The 23,290-nt window shown below is 39.5% G+C and overlaps 1 protein-coding gene across 3 annotated transcripts in view; it reads left to right on the top strand.

Annotated features, from left to right (window-relative positions):
• SLC2A5 (solute carrier family 2 member 5) overlaps positions 1–20,054 on the top strand; it is a 149,779-nt gene extending 129,725 nt beyond the window's left edge. For all 3 annotated transcript variants that reach the window (XM_060201422.1, XM_060201423.1, XM_007534160.3), the window contains 8 exons: positions 15,314–15,466; positions 17,123–17,248; positions 17,359–17,546; positions 17,653–17,763; positions 18,201–18,302; positions 18,602–18,677; positions 19,112–19,239; positions 19,329–20,054. In XM_060201422.1, the coding sequence (XP_060057405.1) occupies positions 15,314–15,466; positions 17,123–17,248; positions 17,359–17,546; positions 17,653–17,763; positions 18,201–18,302; positions 18,602–18,677; positions 19,112–19,239; positions 19,329–19,529 (1,085 nt within the window). In that variant the 3' untranslated portion in view covers positions 19,530–20,054. The remainder of the gene's footprint in view (positions 1–15,313; positions 15,467–17,122; positions 17,249–17,358; positions 17,547–17,652; positions 17,764–18,200; positions 18,303–18,601; positions 18,678–19,111; positions 19,240–19,328) is intronic.
• Positions 20,055–23,290: the final 3,236 nt, after the last annotated feature.

Genomic DNA, 23,290 nt, shown 5'->3' with positions numbered 1-23,290 from the left:
CCGGTCGAGCATAGACGTGGGAAATGAACTTAGATGATGCCGCATCCCGACGAATATCTGGCGGGGCGATGTTGCTAAGAACTGGCAGCCATGGAACCGGGGTGGAACGGATGGTTCCAGAAATTATCCTCATGGAGGAATATAATTTGGAATCGACCAAGTGGACATGGAGGCTACGGAACCATACTGGGGCACAGTATTCTGCTGTGGAATAGCTTCACTAAAAATAATCTTATCCAGTTCCATCCACTTTATCCCAAAGAACACAATATCTTTTTTTAATTTCTTTATTGGGGGATTAATATTTTACAGTCAACAGTAAATACAATAGTTTTTACATGCATAACATTTCCCAGTTTTCCACATAGTAATACAACCCACACAAGGTCCTCATCCATTATGTTCCAGGACATAATGAATTCTCCCCAGCACCCACCCCAGAGTCTTTTACTTTGGTGCAATAAACCAATTTCAGTCCAAGTTATGCTATTTTCTCTTCTGATGTTGTTTTTCAACTTCTGCCTATGAGTGAGATCATCCCATATTCATCCTTCTATTTCTGGCTTACCTCACTTAAGATGATTTCTTCAAGCTCCATCCAATATGGGATGAAAATGGTGAAATCACCATTTTTAATAGCTGAGTAGTATTCCATTGTGTATATATACCACAACTTGCTCAGCAACTCATCTATTGTTGGACGTCTGGGTTGCATCCAGGTTTTGGCTATTACAAATTGTGCTGCTATGAACATAGGTGTACACAATTCTTTTTGGATGAGTGTGTTTGGTTTCTTAAGTTATATGCCCAGGGGAGGGATTGCAGGGTCATAGGGTAGGTCCACTTCTATTCTTCTGAGAGTTCGTTCTCCAGACTGCTCTCCACAGGGGTTGGACCAACTGATATTCCCACCAGCAATGCAGCAGGGCTCCTTTGACCCCACAACCTTTCCAGCATTTGTTCTTACTATTGTTTCTTTTTTAAAAAATTTTATTTATAAAAAGGAAACACTGACAAAATCATAAGAGGGGTACAACTCCACACAATTCCTACCACCAGAATCCATGTCCCATCCACTCCACTGATAGCTTTCCTGTTGTTTCTTATGTATGGCATTCTCAGAGTGAAGTGGTATCTCATTGCTGTCTTTATTTGCATTTCTCTGACAATCAATGACTTGGAATATGTTTTCATATATTTGTCGGCCTTTCAGATCTCTGCTATGCTTAATATTTTGTTCATGTCCTCTCCTCATTTTTGGATGGGGTCATTTGTTTTCTTGTTGAGTTTGGTGAGCTCTTTATATATTTTGGTTATTAGCCTCTTCTCTGATGTACAGCATGTAAATATCTCCTATTCTGTGAGGGGTCTTTTTATTTGGGTAGTGTTTTCTTTTGCTGTACAACTTTTTAATTAGATGTAGTCCCATCAGTTTATTTTTGTTTTAGCCTTCTTTGTAATTGGATTAATTTCATTGATGATGTCTTTAAGATTTACATGGAGAATACTTCTTACAATATTTTCCCCTAAATATTTAAGTTTCTGGTATATCATCCAAGTCTTTGATCCACTTAGAATCTACTTTCGTGTTTGGTGAAATGTAGTGGTTCAGTTTCATTGCTCTGTTCATTTCAACCCAACTTTTCCAACACCATTTGTTGAAGGCCATTTAATAGTCTGGGCACCTTTGTCAAAGATTAGATATCCACAGGTGTTGGGGGCTTACTTCCAGACTCTCAATTGTATTCCACTGGTCAGTGTGTCTATTTGTGTTCCAGTACCAAACAGTTTGATTACAATGACCTTATAATAATCCTGTTCTTTCATCTCAGGATTGTTTTGGCAATTCAGGGTCTTTTCTGGTTCCAGATAAACATTTGTAGCATTTATTCTATTCTCCTAAAAAATGTTGTTGGGACCTTGATGGGAATTACATTAAATTTGTATATGGCTATGGGTAGTATATTCATTTTGATGTTAATTCTTACAGTCCATGTACATGGAATATCTTTCCACTTCTTTTTGTCTTTTTCTGTTTCCTTGAATAGTGATTCATAATTTTCAGTATACAAGTTTTCCACTTTTTTGGTTAGTTTTATTCCTAGATACTTTATTGTTTTTGTTGCTATAGTAAAAGGGATCGGTTTCTGGATTTCTTCTTCTAACTTAGTGTTTGCATAAAGGAATGCTATTGATTTTTCTATGTTAATTTGTAGCCTGACATCTTATTGTATTGCCTGATAATTCCAGGCACTTCCTGCTGGATTCCTTAGGTTTTTCAATGTATACTATCATATCATCTGCAAATAGTGAGAATTCCCTTTCTTCTATTCCAATCTGTAATATTTTAATTCCTTGCTTCTGCCTGATTGCTATGGCAAGAAATTCCAACACTGTGTTGAATAGTAATGGTAATAGTGGGCATCTCTGTTTAGTGCCTGATGTAAGGGGGAATGCTTCCAGTTTTCCACCATTGACTATGATGTTGGCTGTAGGTCTGCTATATAAAGAATCCACAATCTGAGGAATTTTCCATTTATTCCCATCTTTTGTAGTGTTTTGATAATAAAGGGATGTTGGATTTTGTCAAAGGCTTTCTCTGCATCTGTTGAGATAATAATTTGTATTTTGTTTTCCTTTTGCTGATGTGGTGCATCACACTGATTGATTTATATATATATTAAAGCAACCCTACATCCCTGGGATAAACCCTACTTGGTCATGATAAACAACCTTTTTAATATACTGTTGTATCTGGTTGTCTAAAATTTTCTTCAGTATTTTAGTATCTATGTTTATCTGTCTGTAGCTTTTCTTTTTTGTTGTATCTCTATCTGCTTTTGGTATCAAGTGATGTTGGCTTCATAAAAGCTGGAAGAGAGTGTTCCTGTATCTTTAATCTCTTGGAAGAGTTTTAAAAGTAGAGGTATTAACTCTTCCTTGAATATTTTGTAGAATTCATTTGGAAAGCCATATGTGCCTGGACCTTTATTCTTTGGAAGGTTTTTGATAACTACTTCAGCTTCTTTGGCTATGATTGACCTGTTCATATTTTCTAGATCCTCTTTGGAAGTGTATAGGTATGTAGGAATTCATCCATTTCTTCCAGGTCTATAGATTGGTGGCATATAGTTGTTCATAGAAGCCTCACGTGAGTGGTCCAGGAGGCAGCACAGTGGATAAAGCACTGGACTCTCCGGTAGAAGCTTCACATGATACATTGTATTTCTGTGGTGTCTATTGTCCAATAGCTCTCAATTATCCATTGCTTCACTTAGCTCCTTTATTTCTTATTGATTTTCTGCTTACATGATCTGTCAAGTTAAGTGAGTGGGGTGTTGATGTACCCTACTATTACTGTGTTGCTGTTAATATACTGCTGTAGCTCTTTCAGTAGATGTTTGATGTATTTAGATGGCCTTCATTGGGTGCATAGATGTTAATAATTGTTAAGTCCTCTTGATTGATCCTTTGAGCATTCCTACCTTTTTAAATTTTATTTATTTTAAAGTCTATCATGCCAGCTATGAGAATAGCTGTTTCCATCCTTTCACTTTCAGTCTGTGTTTGTCTTGTTGAGTTAGGTGGGTTTCTTGCAGACAGCATATGGTTGGGTTGTGTTTTCTGATCCATCTTCCTACTCTATGCCTTTTAATAGGTGAATTCAGGCCATTGAAATTTATTGATATCAAATATTGAAGATATTTTAACCCCATTCTTACATAGTTTTAGAGTGTTCTGAGATATGGCCTATTTATGGTCATCTGACTGTTTATAGGAGACCTTTCAGAACTTCTTGCAGGGCAGGTTTGGTGATAGTTGATTCTTTCAACTGTTGCTTGTCTGAGAAAGTTTCTATGCCTCCATCTAGTCTGAATGACAGTTTAGTAGGATACAGTAGTATTGGCTGAAAACCTTTCTCACTGAGCACTTGATAGATATCATGCCATTCCCTTCTGGCCTTTAGTGTTTATGTGAAGAAATCTGCTGCTAATCTATGGGTTTTCCTCTGTAGATGACTATTTTTCTTTTATAGGATACAGCATTCTTTCTTTATCCTTATTTCTCTTCATTGTAAATATGATGTGTCTTGGTGTCTTTAAGTCTGGGTTAATTCTGTGTGAGACCCTCTGGACTCCTTGAATCTTTATGTACTTTATGTTGTCTAGACTGGAGAAGTTCTCAGCTATTATGTCCTATACATGCTTTCTTCCCTCCCTCTCTTTATTCATCTGGTAAGCCAATAATGCAAATATTACTTATTTTGAGGTCTTCCCATATGCCTCTGTTGTTGTTTTCAGAATCTCTTAATCTCTTTTTGAGATCTCTTATTTCTTTCTTAGTTTTTCTCTAATTTGTCCTCAATCTTGCTAAATTTGTTTTCTGCCTCACTTACTCTGTTCTTTCTCCCCTCTGTTGATTTCTGTAACTCAGCTATTTTGTTGTTACCCTGTTCTGATACAGTATTAGCTTGTTCAGTAAGTTGTGCTCTTAGCTCAGCTATTTCAGCTTTCAGTTCTTTAATTACCTTGAGATATTTAGTGTATTCTTCCCAAGTCTCATTTATTGTTTTCCCTATTTCTGCTGACTTTATTGCAAAATCTTTCCTCACTCCTGTTACTAATTCCTCAATTAGTGTTTAGACCTTTTCCTCATTCTTATTTGCTTCTACCTTTTTTGGGGGGAGAGTGGTTATCTGGGCTTTTTTGCTGGTTCATCTCTCCAGTGTTTCTTCTTGGTTTAACTATTGTATGTGGTGTGTTATGAGGTCCCTCTCTCAGTACTTTTCAATCCATTGGTCATTGTTGCCTGGATTTACTTGTGTCTAAATAAGGCACTTAAAGAGTTCACAGTTGTGGATATTAACAGGTTTATTTCAATGTTATCTCAATCCCTGAGTTGAAACACAGTGGCTGTTAAAATTTCTTTTGTTCCTTTTCTTCCCTGTAGGGTTTGGAAGCCTGATTCTTTTAAAAAATATATTTATTTATTTATTTATTTATTCCCTTTTGTTGTCCTTGTTGTTTTATTGTTGTAGCAATTATTGTTGTTGTTATTGATGTCACTGTTGGATAGGACAGAGAGAAATGAATCCCTTTGTATTTTAAATACTTACAAGGTCAAAAGGTCTTGACCTGTCTGGCCTAAAGCTATAGTTGATTGATGTTTTCAGAGCTATATTTTCAAATACATTTCTAGAGACCCACAAACAATCCCCTTATCAGAGTTTGGTCATTTTGAGAATCTAAGATAAATATTAGCAAACGCTAGTATTTTTGATTAGGGCTATGGTCTAGGCAGTTAGGAAACTTGAGATATTAAATCTATCCACCCCCCCACATGTCGTATTACTATTGATAGAACTAAATAGTGATAGGACTAGAGTTTCATATATTCCCCACTACCGAAAGTTTGTGTACTCCCCCCTACCCCCTAGGTAACCACACACTAGGTAACTAGTTTTCCCAATTTAAATATGGATTGTATTGTGTCTGGTGGTTTATTTTATGTATGTGAGTTCAGTTCTCTAAATTCCACATATGAGTGAGACCATCCTATAGTTTTCCTTTATCTCCTTGCTTATTTCACTAAGCATAATGTTCTCAAGTTTCATCCATTTTATCCCAAAGGATGTAAAATTGTCTTTTTATTGCTGAGTAGTATTTCATTGAGTATTTGTCCCATAACTTTTTAACCAGTCACCTGTGGAGGGACATTTTGGTTGCTTCCAAATTTTTGCTATTGTAGATAATGCAGCTATGGACATGGAGTTACATATATATCTTTGAATTTGTGATATTATCTTTTTTGGATAAATGCCTAGGAGTGGGATTGCTGGATCGTAAGGTATTTCCGTCTGTATTTGCTTAAGGATTTTCCATACTGTTCTCCATAATGGTTGTACCATTTTGCATTCCCACCAACAGTGTATTAGAGTTTCTTTCTCTCCACATGCTTTCCAATATTTATCTTACAGGTGTGAGGTGGTATCTCAATGTGGTTTTAATTTGGATTTCTATGGTGATGAGAGAATTAGAACATTTCTGCATATATCTGTGAGCCATGCATATCTCTTCTTTGGAGAACTGTCTGTTCATGTCCCCTGCCCACTTTTTTATTGGGTTGCTCTTTTTCTTTTTCTTGAACTGAGTTCTTTATAGATGTTTGATATCAAGTGCTTGTCTGAAGTATGATGTGTGAATATGTTCTCCCATTTGCTGGGTTTCCTGTTTATAGAGTTTTCTTTTGATGTATGGAAGCATTTTAGTTTGATATAGTCCCATTTGTTCAACCTTGCTTTTGTTTCTCTTGTCCATGGGGTGAAGTCTTGAAATATGTCTTTTTTGTTAATGTCATGAAATGTTTCACCAATATGTTCTTCTATGTATTTTATATTTTCAGGTCTGATATCTAGATCTTTGATCCATTTTGAGTTCATTTTGGTGTATAGTATTAATTGGTGGTCTAGTTTCATTTTTCTACATGTGGCTGTCCAATTCTGCCAACACCATTTGTTTAAAAGATTTTCTTTTCCCCAATGGGCAGATTTGGCCTCTTTGTATGAGGTGTCTGTACATGTATGGATTGAGTTCTGGACTCTCTATCCTGTTCCATTGGTCCATATGACCATTTTTTTTGTTCCAGTACCACACTGTTTTGACTGCTACTGTTTTGTAGCAATATTGACCTGAAGTCAATATTGTGATGCCTTTATTTCTCTTCTTTTTCTTCAGGAGTGTTTTGCTATTCGTGGTTTTTTAGAGTTCCACACAAATTTTTGAATAATCTGTTCAATTTCCTTGAAATATGTATGTCATTGAGATTTTCTTTTTCTTTTAAATTTTTTATGTTTACTTATTTATTTTCCCTTTTGTTGCCCTTGTTGTTTTTCATTGTTGTTGTAGTTATTGTTATTGATGTCATTGTTAGATAGGACAGAGAAGAGAGAAATGGAGAGTAGGGAAAGACGGGGGGGGGGAATATCCACACCTGCAGACCTGCTTCACTGCCTGTGAAGTGACTCCCCTGCAAGAGGGGAGCCAGGGGCTGGAACTGGGATCCTTACACCTGTCCTTGCACTTTGTGCCACATCCGCTTAACCTGCTGCACTACTGCCCAACATCCATCACTGGGATTTTAATAGAGATTGCATTGAATCTATACATTGCTTTTGGCAAATTTTCCATTTTAATATTTATTCTCCCAATCCATGAACAGGGGGTTTTCTTCCATTTCTTTGCATCATCCTCTATTTATTATAACAATGTCTTATAGCTTTCCTTGAAAAAGGCCTTTACATCCTTTGTTAGATTTATTCCTGGATATTTGATCTCTTTGGCTCAATTGTGAATAGTATTGCTTCCTTCGGTTTCATTTCTTCTGACCTATCTTTTGCATAAAGAAATGCCATGGATTTATGGGTATTGATTTTGTAGCCTGCTACTTTACTGAATTTATTGATGAATTCCAGTAGTTTCTTGGCAGAGTTTCTGGGATCTTCGAGTTATACAAATATATCATCTGCAAATAATGAGAGTTTAACTTCATCCTTTCCAATTTGGATTCCATTGATATCTCTTTCTTGTCTGATTGAGATAGCAAGGACTTCTAGGGCTATATTGAATAAAAGTGGTGAGAGTAGGCACTTTTATCTCGTTCCTGATTTTAGGGGGAAAGCTTTCAATTTTTCCCCATTGATTACGATGTTGGCCATGGGTTTATCATATATAGCCTTTGTTATGTTAAGGAATTTTCCTTTGACCCCCAGTTTCATGAGGGCCTTTATCATAAATGTGTGTTGTACCTTTTCAAATGCTTTTTCTCCATCGATTGATAGAATTGTGTGATTTTTATCTTTCCTTTTGCTGATACATTTACTGACTTATGTTTTGATTTTATGATTACATTTACTGACTTATGGATGTTGAACCATCTGTTTCTCAGGGATGAACCCCACTTGATCTTGGTGGATTATTCTCTTAGCATGTTGTTGTATTCAATTAGCCAAGATTCTGTTGATCTTTGCATTGATATTCATCAGGGATATAGGTCTATAGTTTTCTTTTTTGGTGGTGTCCTTTCCTGCTTTGGGGATCAGGGTGATTTAGCCTCATTAATGTATTTAGGAGTGTTCCCTCTTCTTCTACTTTCTGGAAGAGTTTGAGGCAGATAGGTGTTAGTTCTTCTTTAAATGTTTTGTATAATTCATTAGTATAGCCACCAGAACCCAGGCTTTTGTTCTTGGGTAAGCTTTTGATTACTGTTTCAATTTCTTTACTAGTGATTTGCTGTTAAGTTTATCTACTTCCTCTGTGTCAAGGTTGATAGTGGGTATGAGTCTAAGAATGTGTCCATTTTTTCTAAGTTGTCAAATTTTGTTCCATATAGGTTTCCATAATCTTTTGAATCTCTACCTCATCTGTTGTAATATCTCCTCTTTAATTTTTGAGTGATTTTACCATAGCATTCTCCTTTGTCTCTTGGTGTCTATTTTATTTATTCTTTCAAAGAACCAGCTTTTGGTTTCATTAATCTTCCTAATGGTCTTCTAGTTTTCTACTTCATTGATTTCTGCTCTGATTTTGACCGTTTCCTGTCTTCTGCTGACTGTTCTTTTTTTGCTCCACTTCTAGTTGATTGAGGTGGGTTGTTAGATGGTTTGCTAATGGTTTCTCCTGTTTATTAATGTGTTTATTATTATTGCTATGAATTTCCCTCTCAACATTGCTTTTACTGAATCCCATAGGGTCTGGTAATTGGTTTCTTCATTTACATTGGTATTGAGATAATTCTTCATTTTTGTTTTATCTCTTCAATGAGCCATTTATTATTCAGCAGCATATTGTTTAGTCTCCAGGCTTTGGGGAGATTTCTTTTCCTTTTTTGGTTGATTTCTAGTTTCATGCCTTCATGGTCTGAGTGGATGCATTTTATAATTTTAATATTTATGTGTCTTTTTAGACTGTCTTTCTGGCCCAGCATATGGTCAACCTTTGTAAATGTTCCATGTGTACTTGAGAAGAATGTGTATCCTTTACTTTTGGGATGGAAAGTTCTATATATGTCTATTAGTTCCATTTCATTTATGGTTTCATTTAAGTTTACTATTTCTCTATTGATTTTTTTGTCCAGATGTTCTGTCTCTTGCTGTGAGTGGTGTGTTGAAATCTCCTACTATTATTTGTGTTGCTATCAATGTCTCCCTTGAATTCAGTAAGTGTTTGTTTTATATATTTGGGTGCTCCTAAGTTAGGGGCATATATATATTTTTATTTTATTATTTTTTTTACATTCAACAGTAAATACAATAGTTTGTGCATGCATAACATTTCCCAGTTTTCCACATAACAATACAACCCCCACTAGGTCCTCTGTCATCCTTTTTGGACCTGTATTCTTCCCCCCACCTACCCCAGAGTCTTTTACTTTGGTGCAAGGGGGCATATATATTAATGATGGTTATATCTTCCTGTTGAATTGATCCTTTAACCATTATGTAATGTCCTTCTGTATCTTTGATTACTTTCTTTGCCTGAAAGTCTATTTTATCAGAGAATAGAATAGTTATCCCTGCCCCTTTTTGTGAGTTATTAGCTTGGAACATCTTACTCCAACCTCTTATATTCAGTTTCCATTTGTCTTTTCTTTGGAAGTGTGTTTCCTGAAAACATAGAATGAATGGATCCTGTTCTTTAATCCATTTAGCTACTCTGAGTCTTTTGACAGGTGAATTTAGGCCATTCACATTTAAGGTGGCTGTTGACATATGTGGTTTACTTATGTCCATTCTGATTTTTGTTTTCAGTTTATTTTAAATTGTTGAGTCTTTGCCCATTGATTTCTATCTAACCAATTGTGTGGATGAGTTTCTGTAGTGAAATCCTCACTGATTTTTCTTGTGTTTCCTGTAAATCTCTGTTCCCTGTTTTGTTTTGTGGTTATCATGTGTGTAGTGACTAGCATTGTGTATCTAGAAAAGTCTTTCTTAAGTTGATCTTGATTAACAAACATTTGATAGGGCTTCTTTGTCTTTTAATTCCGTCCCTATTTGCTTGTTGTTATTTCCTATTTTATTGTGGTTTTGTCTACTGCTCTTCACCTTGCTAAGAATGTGTGTTCCTTTGCTTCCTCCTTTCCTGTAAGACTCCATTCAGTATTTCTTGTAAGGTGGGGTTGATTGCAAATTCCTTTAGGTTTTGAATACTTGGGAATATCTTTATTTTTCCCTTATACTTGAAGAATAATTTTGCAGGATACAAAATTTGTGGCTGAAATTCCCTCTCCTTTAATGCCTTGAATGTGTCATTCCACTCCCTCCTTGCTTCTAGGGTTTGTGAAGAAAAATCTGATGAGAGTCTGATATTTCTTCCTTTGTATGTAACTTGTTTCCTTTTCTTAGCAGCCTGAAAATTTTTCTCCTTGTCGTTGAGTTTTGATAATTTTATAATAATATGCCTTGATGTTGGTTGCTTTGGATTTGTGAATCTAGGTGATCAATCTACCTCCAAAATAGGCATGTTCTAAGGATTACCTAGGTAAGGGAAATTTTCATCTAAAATTTCTCTGAAAATTACCTCTGGAATTTTGACCTAGTCTACTTCTTCAGGTATCTCTATAACTCATATTTGATCTTTGTATGGAGTCTGCAATTTCACAGACAGTAGCTTCATTCTTTCTAAACCTTTCCTCTCCCTCATCTTTGAATTGAAAGTGTGGGCTAATCATGTCTGCTAGATTGGAAATTCTTTCTTCTGTATATGTGAGTCTATTTCCTAAGCTTTCTTTTTTTAACATTTATTTATTGAGTTAGTTACTCCCTTTTTGTTGCCCTTGTTGTTTTATTGTTGTTGTTATTGATGTCATCATTGTTGGATAGGACAGAGAGAAATGGAGAGAGTAGGGAAAGACAGAGAGAGGGAGAGAAAGATAGACACATGCAGACCTGCTTCACTGCCTGTGAAGTGACTCCCATGGAGGTGGGGAGCCCTTGTGCTTTGAGCCACCTGCGCTTAACCCGCTGCACTACCTCCCAACTCCCTTTCCTAAGCTTTCTATCTGAGATTGAACTGCACTAAAGATGTCTTTCAGTCCTTGCAGTTCTGTTTGAAATTTTTCCTCCATGCTGCTTAACTGCTTAGTGAACTCTGCTTTGAGTTCTTCTTTTACACTTTATAGCTTCTTATCAAATTCCAAAGTAAAATGCTTTTTCAATTGTCGCTTCTTGTAGAGTTCTCATAAGCTTTCTAGAGTCTGTCTCTGATAGACACTCTGCATCTGGAATTCCTTGGATTTCATCTGATTTACTTCTCTCTGTATGATGTGTCATGCTGTTTGACTGTCTACCTCTTTGTTTTTGCATGTATGGTGTTGATTATTGTTGGCCAGAAGATGGTGGTATTGCAGTCTTTGCTTTCCGTTTATTTGAATCTGTAGCTGTGGGTAGGAAAGGGTTTTTTAGGCTAGCTTGTGGGCTGAGTTTTGTCTGTATCTTAAACTCAGACTGAGAAAAAACAAAAGAGAACACTCACAAAATAATAATAATAACAATAATAATAATAAATAACCCTGAGTCAAAGATTGAGAGGTTTTAAGCTCTAATTTCTTTTCTTCTGGGGAGTCTGATAACAGCATTATTGTACAAAATGGCACAGGTCAGGCCGAGTGCCATCCACCCAGAGCTCTCATTTCGACCGACCATGTCTTCCAACCCACTCCCTTTACCCCAACCACATGCGCTAACACCCACCTGAGGCTGTGTTTTTTTTTTCAGCTGTAGATTATGTGTCCAATTTGATCTCTTGTGTGTGCAATAGTTGTATCAGGGAGAGTGAAGGTCTGATTACAGCTACTCCATAAACCACACCTCCCAGAAATGTTCCATAATTTTTTTATCCATTAATTCCCTCCCCTTTCCTGTTTTATTGTTCTTTCCTATTTTTATTGTATTCTTAGTTCTAGTCTACTGCTGTTCACCTCACTTAGAATGTATATTCCTTGGCTGCCTCTTTTCTTGTGGGACTCCTTTTAGTAATTCTTGTAAGGTGAGGTTGATGATAGAGAATTCCTTTAGCTTTGGGGTATTTAAGAAGACCTCTATTTCTCCCTCATATTTGAAAAGATAATTTTGCAGCATGAAAGATTTGTAGCTGGATTTCCCTCATTTAGTACACTCTCTCTTTGCCTCTAGGGTTTATGAAGGGAAGTCTGACGAAAGCTTGAAATTCTGCCTTTATATGTAGCTTCTTATCTTTCCATAGAAGCCTGCAATTTTTTTTCTTGTCATTGAGTTTTGATAGTTTTACAATGATGTGCCTTGTGTTGGTCATTTTGCATTAATGTACCTGGATATATGTTTTGCCTCTTGAATGAGTATGTTCTGAGAATTTTCTAAATGAGGAAAATTCTCAGTTAAGATATATCTGAAAATAGTCTTTGCTCTTGTTACCCTGTCCTCTTCCTCAGGACTTAAATTCAACCTTTTGATGGAGTCTTCAATTTCACAGAGATTCACATCATTCTTTCCTCTCCCTCATCTTTAAGTTGAAAGAGTGGGCTAATTGTAGCATCTAAATTAGATGAGTGACTCTACTTCCTAAGCCCTCTAACTGAGTTTGAACTGCACTCAAAGTGTCTTTCACTCTCTGAAATTCTTTTTTCTTTTTTCTTTTTAATTTTTTTATTTATTTCTATTTCATTATGGGGATCAATAGTTTACAGTTGACAGTAAAATACAATAATTTGTACATGCATAACATTTTCCAGTTTTCCTCATAACAATTCAACCCCCACTACATCTTCCTCTGCCATCATGTTCCAGGAGCTGAACCTCACCCCACTCCTGCCCCAGAATTTTTTACTTTGGTGCAATACACCAAATGAAATTTTTTTGAAGTTTTTCTTTCATGCTTCTTAACTGCTTAGAGAACTCTGGTTGAAGTTCTTCTTTCATGTTTTCTAATTTCTTAGAGAACTCTGAAGTTTTCTTTTTTGTTTTCCAATTTCTTAAAGAACTTTGAAGTTGTTCTTTTGTTTCCTAACTCCTTAGTGAAATATTCTTATGACTTTTGAATATACTTCTCCATACTATGCTTAAATTCTTGGAGAGTCCTCATAATGAGGTTTTTGTAGTCTTTCTCTGATACTACCTCTGTATTTTCTTGGAGTCTTCTGTTTCATTTCTGTGTGTCTGATTTGGCATGTTGTGTGTGTGTGTGTGTGTGTGTGTGTGTATGCAATATTTCTGTTTACTCATTTATTGTGCTGCGTATTTCTGGCCAGCAGGAGGTGCTATTGTAGTCCCTGGGCTTCACTTGGTCTATATGTTGTGTAGTAGAGGGGTGGGAGTTGGGGTTAGTTTTTTTTTGTTTCCTTGAGCTGCGTTGGGAAATAGTGAGGATGTGGTTGATCTTGGCAGGGCTTGAGCTGAAGACCATGTCCATCCTGTCAGTCTCTCTCTCTCTACTGAGAGGTCGAGAGAGGAGGGACACAACTCCCCAAGATTTGCCTCCTCTTATAAGACTCCCTGCTTCACAAAGAACCCTGCATTCATTGTTTTGCCTGAAAGATCCCCACCCATTCCATTCCTTTGATCTATCTTCTTTCTATCCTCAAGTCCCTCCCTGGCTGCAGGGTATTATTAATCCTACCAGTTAAAACATTTGCAACAGTTGCTAAGGAAATTCTTACTTTTCCCAGCCCTTTTTACCTTTCTCCACCCCTTTCCAAACCATGTCAAGCCATTTCCATTTCCAACTTGCCACTTCTGGGTCTGCCTTTTAAAATCCTTGGCTCTCTGAACAATAAAGAATTGAATCACCTCACCACCACGAGCTCTGTTCCTGGGTCATCTCTTTCACATTGCTGAGTGAGCAGCAGCCCAGGCTGGCTCTGGTCGCATTCTCTCCAGCTGAGAGATTATGTGCCCGAGAAGAGGCACCCCCACACTAGCCCAGCAGAGCTGTTCTGTGCTCCATGTGGTGCATGTATATACTTCTCTTCATGATTTCAATCTTTAACCAAGCCTCAGGGGGTTGCCACTGAGGTGCAGCTGTGTTCACAGAAGCAGGGCTAACTTTACCCATTAGCTGATTAGCAACTAGGTTAGTGACAAACCAGACTTCTTTTGGTCATGAATGCTCCCTGCTTTTTTGGTGTCTTTTCCTGTAATGATGTCATGAATTAAAAGGTCCTAAGTTCCCTTCTATCACCATCAGCACTGTGTGTTGCCTTGACTACCCTCTGTGCATACAGGTTAAAATGGAAGTGTGCTCTGCTGGAGCTCTAAATTCTTTGTGCTTGGCTTCAGTTCCACACCCCTTCTCACCCCAGCCACACATGTGAGCATTCACCTAAGGCTGTGATGCTTCCATGGATGTCTCAGTTGTAATTCATGAGTTTCGTTAAGTTTGATAGTTGTAGATATTTTGTGGAGATCAGTTCTGTTCCCTGTTACTCCATGGCCATGCCTTTTGGAAGTCAGTAATGACTGATTAATAAAGTGTATTTGAAATGCTTCAAAACGGAAGCTGGGCAGTAGCATAGAGGGTTAAGTGCACGTGGCACAAAGTGCAAGGACTGGCATAAGGATCCCGGTTCAAGCCCCGGCTCCCCACCTGTAGGGTAGTCGCTTCAAAGGCATTGAAGCAGGTCTTCAGGTGTCTGTCTTTCTCTCCCCTTCTCTATCTTCCCCTCCTCTCTCTATTTCTCTCTGTTCTATCCAACAGTGATGACATTAACAACAGCAACAATAATAACTATGACAATAAAACAACAAGGGCAACAAAAGGGAATAAATAAATAAAATATTTTTTAAAAAAGAAAGAAAAAAATATATATGTAAAAAAAAAAGAAAGAAAGAAAGAAAGAAAGAAATGCTTCAAAACTCCATGGATCCACATAATATATAAGACAGTCTCTTACAAGTTAAGTTGATGGGCAGGAATCCTTGACCTTTTGTTAGCAGATCCTCCTAATACTCCTTTACCACCACCCCATGCCCCAAGTATCAAAATAGACAACCAGTAAGCTGGCCCTGGGCTTTAACTCTTTGAGGTGCAGCTGGTTAGGAGGGACTATGAGAGTAGACAACCAACATTCCCAAGTGATACTAGTCAATAAGTAGGGTCTTGTCCATGAAGTTTTTTGGCCAGACTCTTCTCTCTAACTCAAGATTTCAAACACTAAGAATTAAGAAGAGGTATCGTTCAATCTTTTTCAGTTTGGGGGAAGTTCCAGCTTATCAAATGTGATTGCTAAGAATAAATGACTCATTTATCCTGATTGTTTCATTTTTTTTATTTTAACCCTCTCCCAGGTGTGTCTTCCAATGTTGTCCCCATGTACCTAGGGGAGCTGGCCCCCAAGAACCTGAGGGGAGCTCTTGGAGTGGTGCCCCAGCTCTTCATCACTGTTGGCATCCTGATGGCCCAGATCTTTGGCCTACGGGCGCTCCTCACCAGTGAAGCAAGTAAGCTCAGTTCCTCTCCTACCTCCTGAAGGCCTCTGTCTGCACTGGATGTTTCTGTGAACCAACCATTCATCTCATAAGAGCTGGGGCTGTACTTGTAGATCCCCATGTTGCCTTTATCCCACCAAGCTGGTGTCCTGAGTGCCCAGGGCAGGCCCTGAGTGAGTCAGTGGTTATGGATTGACTGAGGTTTTCTAGTTTTTCTTAGGACAGAGAGGATTGAGGAGGAAGTGAGGCTATTTGACTTTCTTTTAGTCTGTTTGCTGACTAGAATCCTGGACAGAATCCTGTACCATGGTAATGATGCCTCCCTATCACCAAGCTCTTACTTGAAATTTCCCTGGTATGGCTTCTCCTGAGTCTCCCAACAATGTTGCTGCTGCATTCTACAGTTATTCCTTCTCACCAGCACATAAAGGAATTAACCCCCTCACCTGCTCAGAGATGTGGTGATTTATATAGACAATGTCCCTCCCAGGCCCTCACTCCAGAACCCCACCACACTCCTTAGAGAGTATGGCACATAGTAAATGCACAAGAGCCCCTAATTGACACTACTTTTGTGTGACCCCTGCCCTTTTTTAGGTCTGAAAAGGGAAATCACCATCATAGAAAAATGGCTTATTGTGGACCAAGCACTATAATAAGTCTTTCCAGCAAGCCCATGAAGCAAGCCCTTGTACACACTGTACAAATGTGGACCGTAAGGCATAGAGAGGTTGGATAACTTGCCCAAGATCTCATTAGGATGCAAACCTAGACATCTCAGGCCTGGATGCCTATTTAACCATTCCTATCTTGCAGTACCCCACCATGTTCAGGACCCTTTAATTGAGGTGCCACCCCTGTAAAGAGCAAAGTGAGTTTCTGCTAGAGATCACACATAAAGAGCACCTAGAATTCACACAGACCTATCTCCTGTAAAGTGCTCTGGAGAACTGGAGGAGTGTCTCAGAGAAGGTTTATTGATAGATTCCAGGTGCTAAATCTACAATCAAGATGGGGTTGATGTGTGGAAGTATTTTGCTCAGTCAGAAGTATAGTAGTTGTACTGGCTTGCATTTGGCCAGTATTTGCACTTTCTTATGCTTGTTCCATCATTGGTCACCTTCCTGCAGACAGTGGGAAGGGAGGTGAATGGACTTTACCTTTAAATCTCCAGAAAATCTTGCTGCTCAAAGAACAAGGAAGAAAGAAGGAAGAAAAGAAGGGGGAAGGAAGGAAGGAAGGAAGGAAGGAAGGAAGGAAGGAAGGAAGGAAGGAAAGAAAGAAAGAGGAAAGGAAAAGGAAGAAATAAGAAACAGAGGTGGTGGGTGGAAGGAGAGAGAAACAGGGAGGGTAGAGAAAGGAATAAGGGGGGGAAAGGAAGGAAGGAAAGAAGGGGAAGATGATGTCAGAGAGGTCTCTGGGCACTGGAGCAGCAGTGACAGTAGGAAAATTGCACTAAAGTCAGAAGTTCAGCCTGCAACATGTGTCTGATTCAGCATTTGCCAAGGCATTTGTTAATATGTAGTAAGGGGTGGAGTGGAGCCCAGAGGTAAACCGGTATGGGGAGGCACAAACACACTTTCAATAGATAATGCATGAAGGCCAAAGTAGGATCTAGGATGAACTAGGATCTAGGCTGGAAGTCAGTGTGAAACCCCTTTTTTGTAGGCTGGCCACTCCTTCTGGGACTGACAGGGATCCCGGCTGCAGTACAGCTGCTTCTCCTGCCCTTCTTCCCTGAGAGTCCCAGATACCTGCTGATTCAGAAGCAAAATGAAGGGGCTGCCAGGAAAGGTAAAGATTTCCCTTCCTCTGAGAGGAGAAGGTAGGACGGGAGTAGCAAGGCTCTTGACTCTATCTCATGGTGGTTCATATCCCCTAACATTCCTTCCCCCCTCCTTCAGCTCTGAGGAACCTGCGTGGTTGGGATGACCTGGATGAGGAGATCAGGGAGATCCGAGAGGAAGATGAGGCCCAGAAGGCTGCAGGCTTTATCTCAGTATTGAAGCTTTTCAAGATGAGGTCCCTGCGGTGGCAGGTCTTCTCCATCATCGTCCTCATGGCCGGCCAGCAGCTGTCAGGAGTGAATGCGGTATGGGGCAGTGAAATTTGCCTGCAGGTTTTGTCCTGCAGCAGAAGTGGCCCAAGGGGTCTGGGCTGTGACCTGGATACCTGAAGCCTCTGGAGTTGCTTTTCAGATCTACTACTATGCTGATGAAATCTACCGGAACGCTGGGGTGAAAAAGGACCATGTGCAGTACGTGACTGTGGGCACCGGGACTGTGAACGTGGTGATGACCATATGTGCTGTGAGTGTCCCTGGGTGCTGAGGCCCCATAGGCCTTAAGGGTGGGGGTTTGTTTGTGGGGGTAGTCTGGCAGAGGAAGAGATGACATGTAATATGGCATCCCTCTACCCATCCTCTCTGGCTGTGCTCATCTCATACAACATCCTTCATTCCTTTGAGGCAATCTATGGACCCCAAAGATAAAGAACTCCTGCTTCCCACTCCAGAAGCTTCCATTGTGCTGTCATTTCATGAAGTTACATTCAGAGCCTCTGGGTTTGACAGTACATGGGCCTCATGATGCTCAAAGGCACATTCTTGGCACACACATAGGAGTGGGTGCACCACCCACCAAGTTCTTCATAGATGTCCCTTCCAAAGGGAAATGGCCAGCTGGGCCAGGGGCTTCCCATGAGGATGGGCTCCTGAGCCCCTGCTGACCCTTGACCTCCCCTGCAGGTGTTTGTAGTGGAGCTGGTCGGGAGGAGGTTCCTGCTCCTCCTGGGCTTTTCTGTCTGCTTCCTGGCCTGCTGTGTGCTGACAGCTGCTCTGGCTCTGCAGGTGAGAAAGGTTCTGAGTTCAAAACTCCCAGAAGTAAAGGTAGCATTCGTCTCACTCTCAGTCACATAATAAGGACAAAAGGACAAAAGGCCATCATTCCAGCAAGTACTACAAAACATGTGCCAGTGGACCACAAAACCCACTGCCCAATGCCTAGCCTAGCTGACTGGCCAGTGGCTTCTGGGTGCCAACCTACCTGATATAGTAGAGCATTTGGTCCTGTGTGGAGAGGACTCCTGCTATGCCCTCATTACTCGCTTGACTCTGTTTTGCTGAGTATGTCCCAATTGCTCCCACAGAGCACAATATCCTGGATGCCTTACCTCAGCATTACTTGTGTCTTTTCCTACGTCGTGGGACATGCCCTCGGACCCAGTATGTGCCCAGAGTGGGTTTTGTGATTTCATTGCTCCCTTTTCTGTACTACGAACCCTTCAAGCCTAAGCATATAAGAGAGATCATGAAGGGAGGAGAAGCTGAATACAATCCACAAATGGTTTCTCCTTCCTCTTACCAACCCCCCCAACTTTCTATTCCGAAGAAGTACATGTGCTTTATGATCTGAATGAATTAGTCTGTATAGTTGAAACCAGACTGTTTGCTGAGTGTAAAGAGTCTTACAGATGATGTCTTCACATGATGTCCTCATGGTGCTGAGCTCTTCTCCTTGCCTTTCACACTGCTTCTCCAAAAGAAGGAAGGAGGCTTAGAGGCACAGTTTCCACTCTGTGCATCCATGGCAGGGCTCCAGTCTCTACTGTGGACTAACAATGCCCTTCAGGAAAACATCTTCTCTCTTCCTCTCCCAGGCCCCATCCCTGCACTGTTCATCACTGAGATCTTCCTGCAGTCCTCCCGGGCATCTGCCTTCATGGTGGGGGGCAGCATCCATTGGTTCTGCAACTTCACTGTGGGTCTGGTCTTCCCATTCATTCAAGTAAGTACAACTTGGGAACCTTACTTACATCCTCAAACAGAAAGGTAAGAACCCATCTGGGAAAGTGAACCTGGTTCTGCATCCTACAGGCAGCCCTTGAAGCCTACAGTTTCATCATTTTTGGTGCAATATGTCTTCTCACCACCATCTATACCTTCATGATTGTCCCCGAGACAAAGGGAAAGACCTTCATGGAGATAAATCAGATATTCATGAAGAAAAATAAGGTGTCCGAAGTGCATCCAGAGAAGGAGGAACTGAGGAACTTTCCATCCCCTCCAAGTCTGTAACTTAAGAAGAGCAGGGGAAGCAAGTCTGCATGGATCTCCCAGCTGTACTTTTTCTAACAGATTCTGTGACTCTCCAGAAATTGGACAAGGCCAGTATGCAATGCAGTGCTCAGGAGAACTAGTCAAAAGGCTTCTGTGGAGTTCTTAAAACCAAACTAACCCTTCATATTGACCTGCCACCAATCCTGAGCCACACCGAGCAATTGGCTCAACCATGTTGAATAGCCTAGCTCTCACTGTAGAAATTGTTACAGTGGTGATTAATGGATGGAATAAAGTTTGACCAGGGAAAAGAACTTTTTTCTAATTCCACAGTACTTTGATGGTCATAGGATATTTTCTTCAGAGCATAATTAATCTTGGAAAGTATGATGTCACAAGTGATAATATGTTCCCCTACAAAGCTGGGGAGCATGTTCCTATGTAGACTTTAATTGAGTTAGAGATGATTAAACCTATATTAAATTATTAGAAGACTATGTAATTGTCTCTGTGGACTCAATAAAACAAATTGATCACATTTCACCAAGTTGTGCTGCTTTCTGTGAGCTAATGGAACACAGGGAAACATTCCCTGCTCCTTCACACAATCTTACTGTGCTGGCATGCCAGCCCCAAGAGGGTTTTGATTTAGTAGTTTTGTATACTCCATAATCTCCATTGTCTAGTATGAGCCTGGTTTAGATAAGACACTGGGACAAGATTTGCTGAAAAAAAGAAAGAAGTAAAAATGAAGTGGGTGCAACATTGTGATTATTTTAATTTAAGATAGACACGTCTGTTACTGTACCAGCCCATAAGTACTTACTTTTGCTTCAAGGAATAAATCAGGAGCATTCCAATGTTTTAGGAATATTTATTTATCTAGAAAGTTAGAAGGAAAGGAGTAAAACAAAAAGCAACTGTCATTTGGCTCATCAATAAGTAGGCCTCAGACTTCTTTTATTCAAAATTTTGGAGGCAATGAATAGGTTGTTTTATTTTGTTTTGTGAGTCTCTCCATTTTCACATGCCTTGGGGCTACTTTATCAGCTTTTCATAATTTGTCATATTCCCAAAGAGCAATTCACTCTGGTATGTAGCGGTTCTATATGTTATCAGTAGAACCCTCTGCTTTGGTTCACCTCTGCTCAATGCCTAGTAGAAGACAAAGCATTCTATTTTGGTTTCCCTCTGAATCAGAAATGTGACTTGTCCAGTCAGGGAAGCAAATGAAAGATTTCGAAATTTGAAGCCCCAAGTTCTCTTTTTATAGCTCCTGAAGTTCCTTCAGCTCCCATTATTCCCTGCCTGTCTATTTTAATGTTCTACTTACTTCAGGTGCATAGTGAAAAACAAGTGTTTGTGAAGGTGAAGCAATGAGGAGAGTAGGGATAAAGAGGAGGCCACCCCCTGACATGAATATGAGTCTAAAACTTTTCTCAGAGATGTATGTATGGGAGAGGAAGGATATATTGAAGTGGACCCAAGAAAGTTGAACCATGAGAAAGTAACCTAAAGGAGTCACCTGATGAAATGCCTCTGGTAAGATATGAAGTCTAAGAATCTAAAACCAGGTGAGACAGTGCTGGGATTGAAGGCAGCATTTGTGGTAGTGGAGTGGGGACTCTCAGGCTAAAAATTAATTTACAAAATAATGAGGAGCCAGCTGGAGTAAATAATAATATGATTTAACCATCCTTGACTTTCTGATGTACTGTAAAGTGAATGAATCATACTGACATTCTCAATACTACAAAGTGAATGGTGGGTCTATAATGTTGATGAACAAGGGGTAATGTCATTGTTGATAATTTAGTTTCTTACAACATGTTTAACACAGGAGATGTGAAGTTTGTGGCTCTTGAGGTCTATGCTCTGATGTCAACTTTGGGTCTGTCACTTAGTAATTGTGAAACTTGGGCATGTTACTTGGCTTCTCTGTGCCCTGGCTTCCTCTCTGTTAATTATAAATGTCTAACATAGCAGCTTCTGTTTTCTTTCATTGCCATCACTATACAAGTACTGCAATATGAATATAAATAACAACACAGAAATATATTTAGAACTCAAACTAAAAAGAAATGAGGGGGGGGATAAAAAGGTCATAAAGCATATGTGAGGAAGAGACTCTCAAGCAGAGGTAAAAAAAAAAAACAAAAACTAGTGCCTGCAGAGTTCCACACCCTCCAGCCAAGATCTCACTATAATTATGCCATTTAGCCTACTGGGCTGTCATCACTGCCAGCACTGACTACTTCTGTTGCTACCCACCTCATCACTGCTTATGTTGAATAATCGATGTTCATTCTAAGAATTATTTATGTCCTCTGGGACCTTTCTAGATTGACTGTGATAAAAACACCATTCCTCCTCCAGGTATAAACCTCTAGCTCCTTATCCTGCTATGAGTAGGCCTGTCTAGATCCTTGCATTTTGTAAGATTATAGTAACCAGGGAAAGAAGTTGAGAGTTTTGACCATCATTTCCATATTTAAGGCAGTTTTGCTGAAAGTTGTTGAAATCTGTAAAGAGAGATGCCCCTTATGACAGCATATACCAGACCAGTGGTGTATGCTGAAGCTATGAATGTTGGAATAAAGAATCCATTGCAGTAGACACTTTGGCACATATACATTTCAAGTCAGATCTGTCTGAGGCATGACATATCATAGTGAAGAAGTTCCTTGCCAGTAAGCAGGTAGTACCCAATAGACTTTGTTTCCACATATGAAATATACGGCATGACTGGACTCAAGTCTGCAAAGGTGCCTAGCACCTCCATCAGGTTTATAATGTTTTAGTAATTGGAAAGACATGGTTTCTCCATAAAAACCTGATGCAGTGAGGTATTAGCAAAGGATCTAGGAGCTGTAAAGTGAATTTTGGTAAGTCTTTAAAATAGGATATCTTTCTTAGGCTCCCATCAGAGGGTTAGATTGACAGGGTAGATATCTCCTGATGTAACAGCAGTAATCAGAATTTCCTGTCAGGCTTGGGATCCATGAGAATTTAAAGTGATTCGTGGGCTGCTTAGTATGTAACAGTGACATTTCAGATGAATTAATATCTGGGGGAAAATCTGTATGGCTGGAGATAAGCAAAATGTATAGAGGATGTCCACTTGCCAAAGAGTCCTGATTCCCAGCTATTGGACAAACTCATAATAATGAAAGGCCCTCATGAGTCCCAATTTCCATCCATAGAAACAGTAATAAAGATAGTTTACACTGAGAAGGGTCTAAGTCTACTACTAGTATCCCAGTAGTTGTGGGACTATTAAGACAAATAGGGAAAGTGATGGAAATTAAATAAGGGGATATATATATACAGATTCAGGGGAAATTTGGGGGATTTGGTGGAAGTGAACATGCCCAACTGATATTTTTAATGGTTTATTTATTTGCTTACTTATTGCCACCAGAATTACTGCTGGGGCTTAGTACATGGACTACAAATTTACCACTCCTGGAGAACATTTTTTCCTTTTTCTTTCTATTTTATTTGATAGGACAGAGAGAAATTGAGAGGGGAGGGGAAGAGAGAGATAAACCTACAGGCCTGCTTCACCTCTCCAGAAGCTTCCCCTCTGCAAGTGGGGAGCAGTGGCTCAAACCCAGTCCTTGTGTATAATAACATACATAATCAACTGGGTGCTCCATCACCCAGCCCCCTATTTACTTATTTTCACCAGAGCACTAGTTAGCTCTGGATAATGGTCATGCAGGGGTTGAATCTGGGACCTTGAAGCCTCAGGCATGGAAGCCTTTTGCATAATATTG

The sequence above is a fragment of the Erinaceus europaeus genome, chromosome 11, assembly GCF_950295315.1.
Source record: "Erinaceus europaeus chromosome 11, mEriEur2.1, whole genome shotgun sequence".
NCBI lineage: Eukaryota > Metazoa > Chordata > Mammalia > Eulipotyphla > Erinaceidae > Erinaceus > Erinaceus europaeus.
This window is presented reverse-complemented; position numbering and strand designations above follow the sequence as displayed.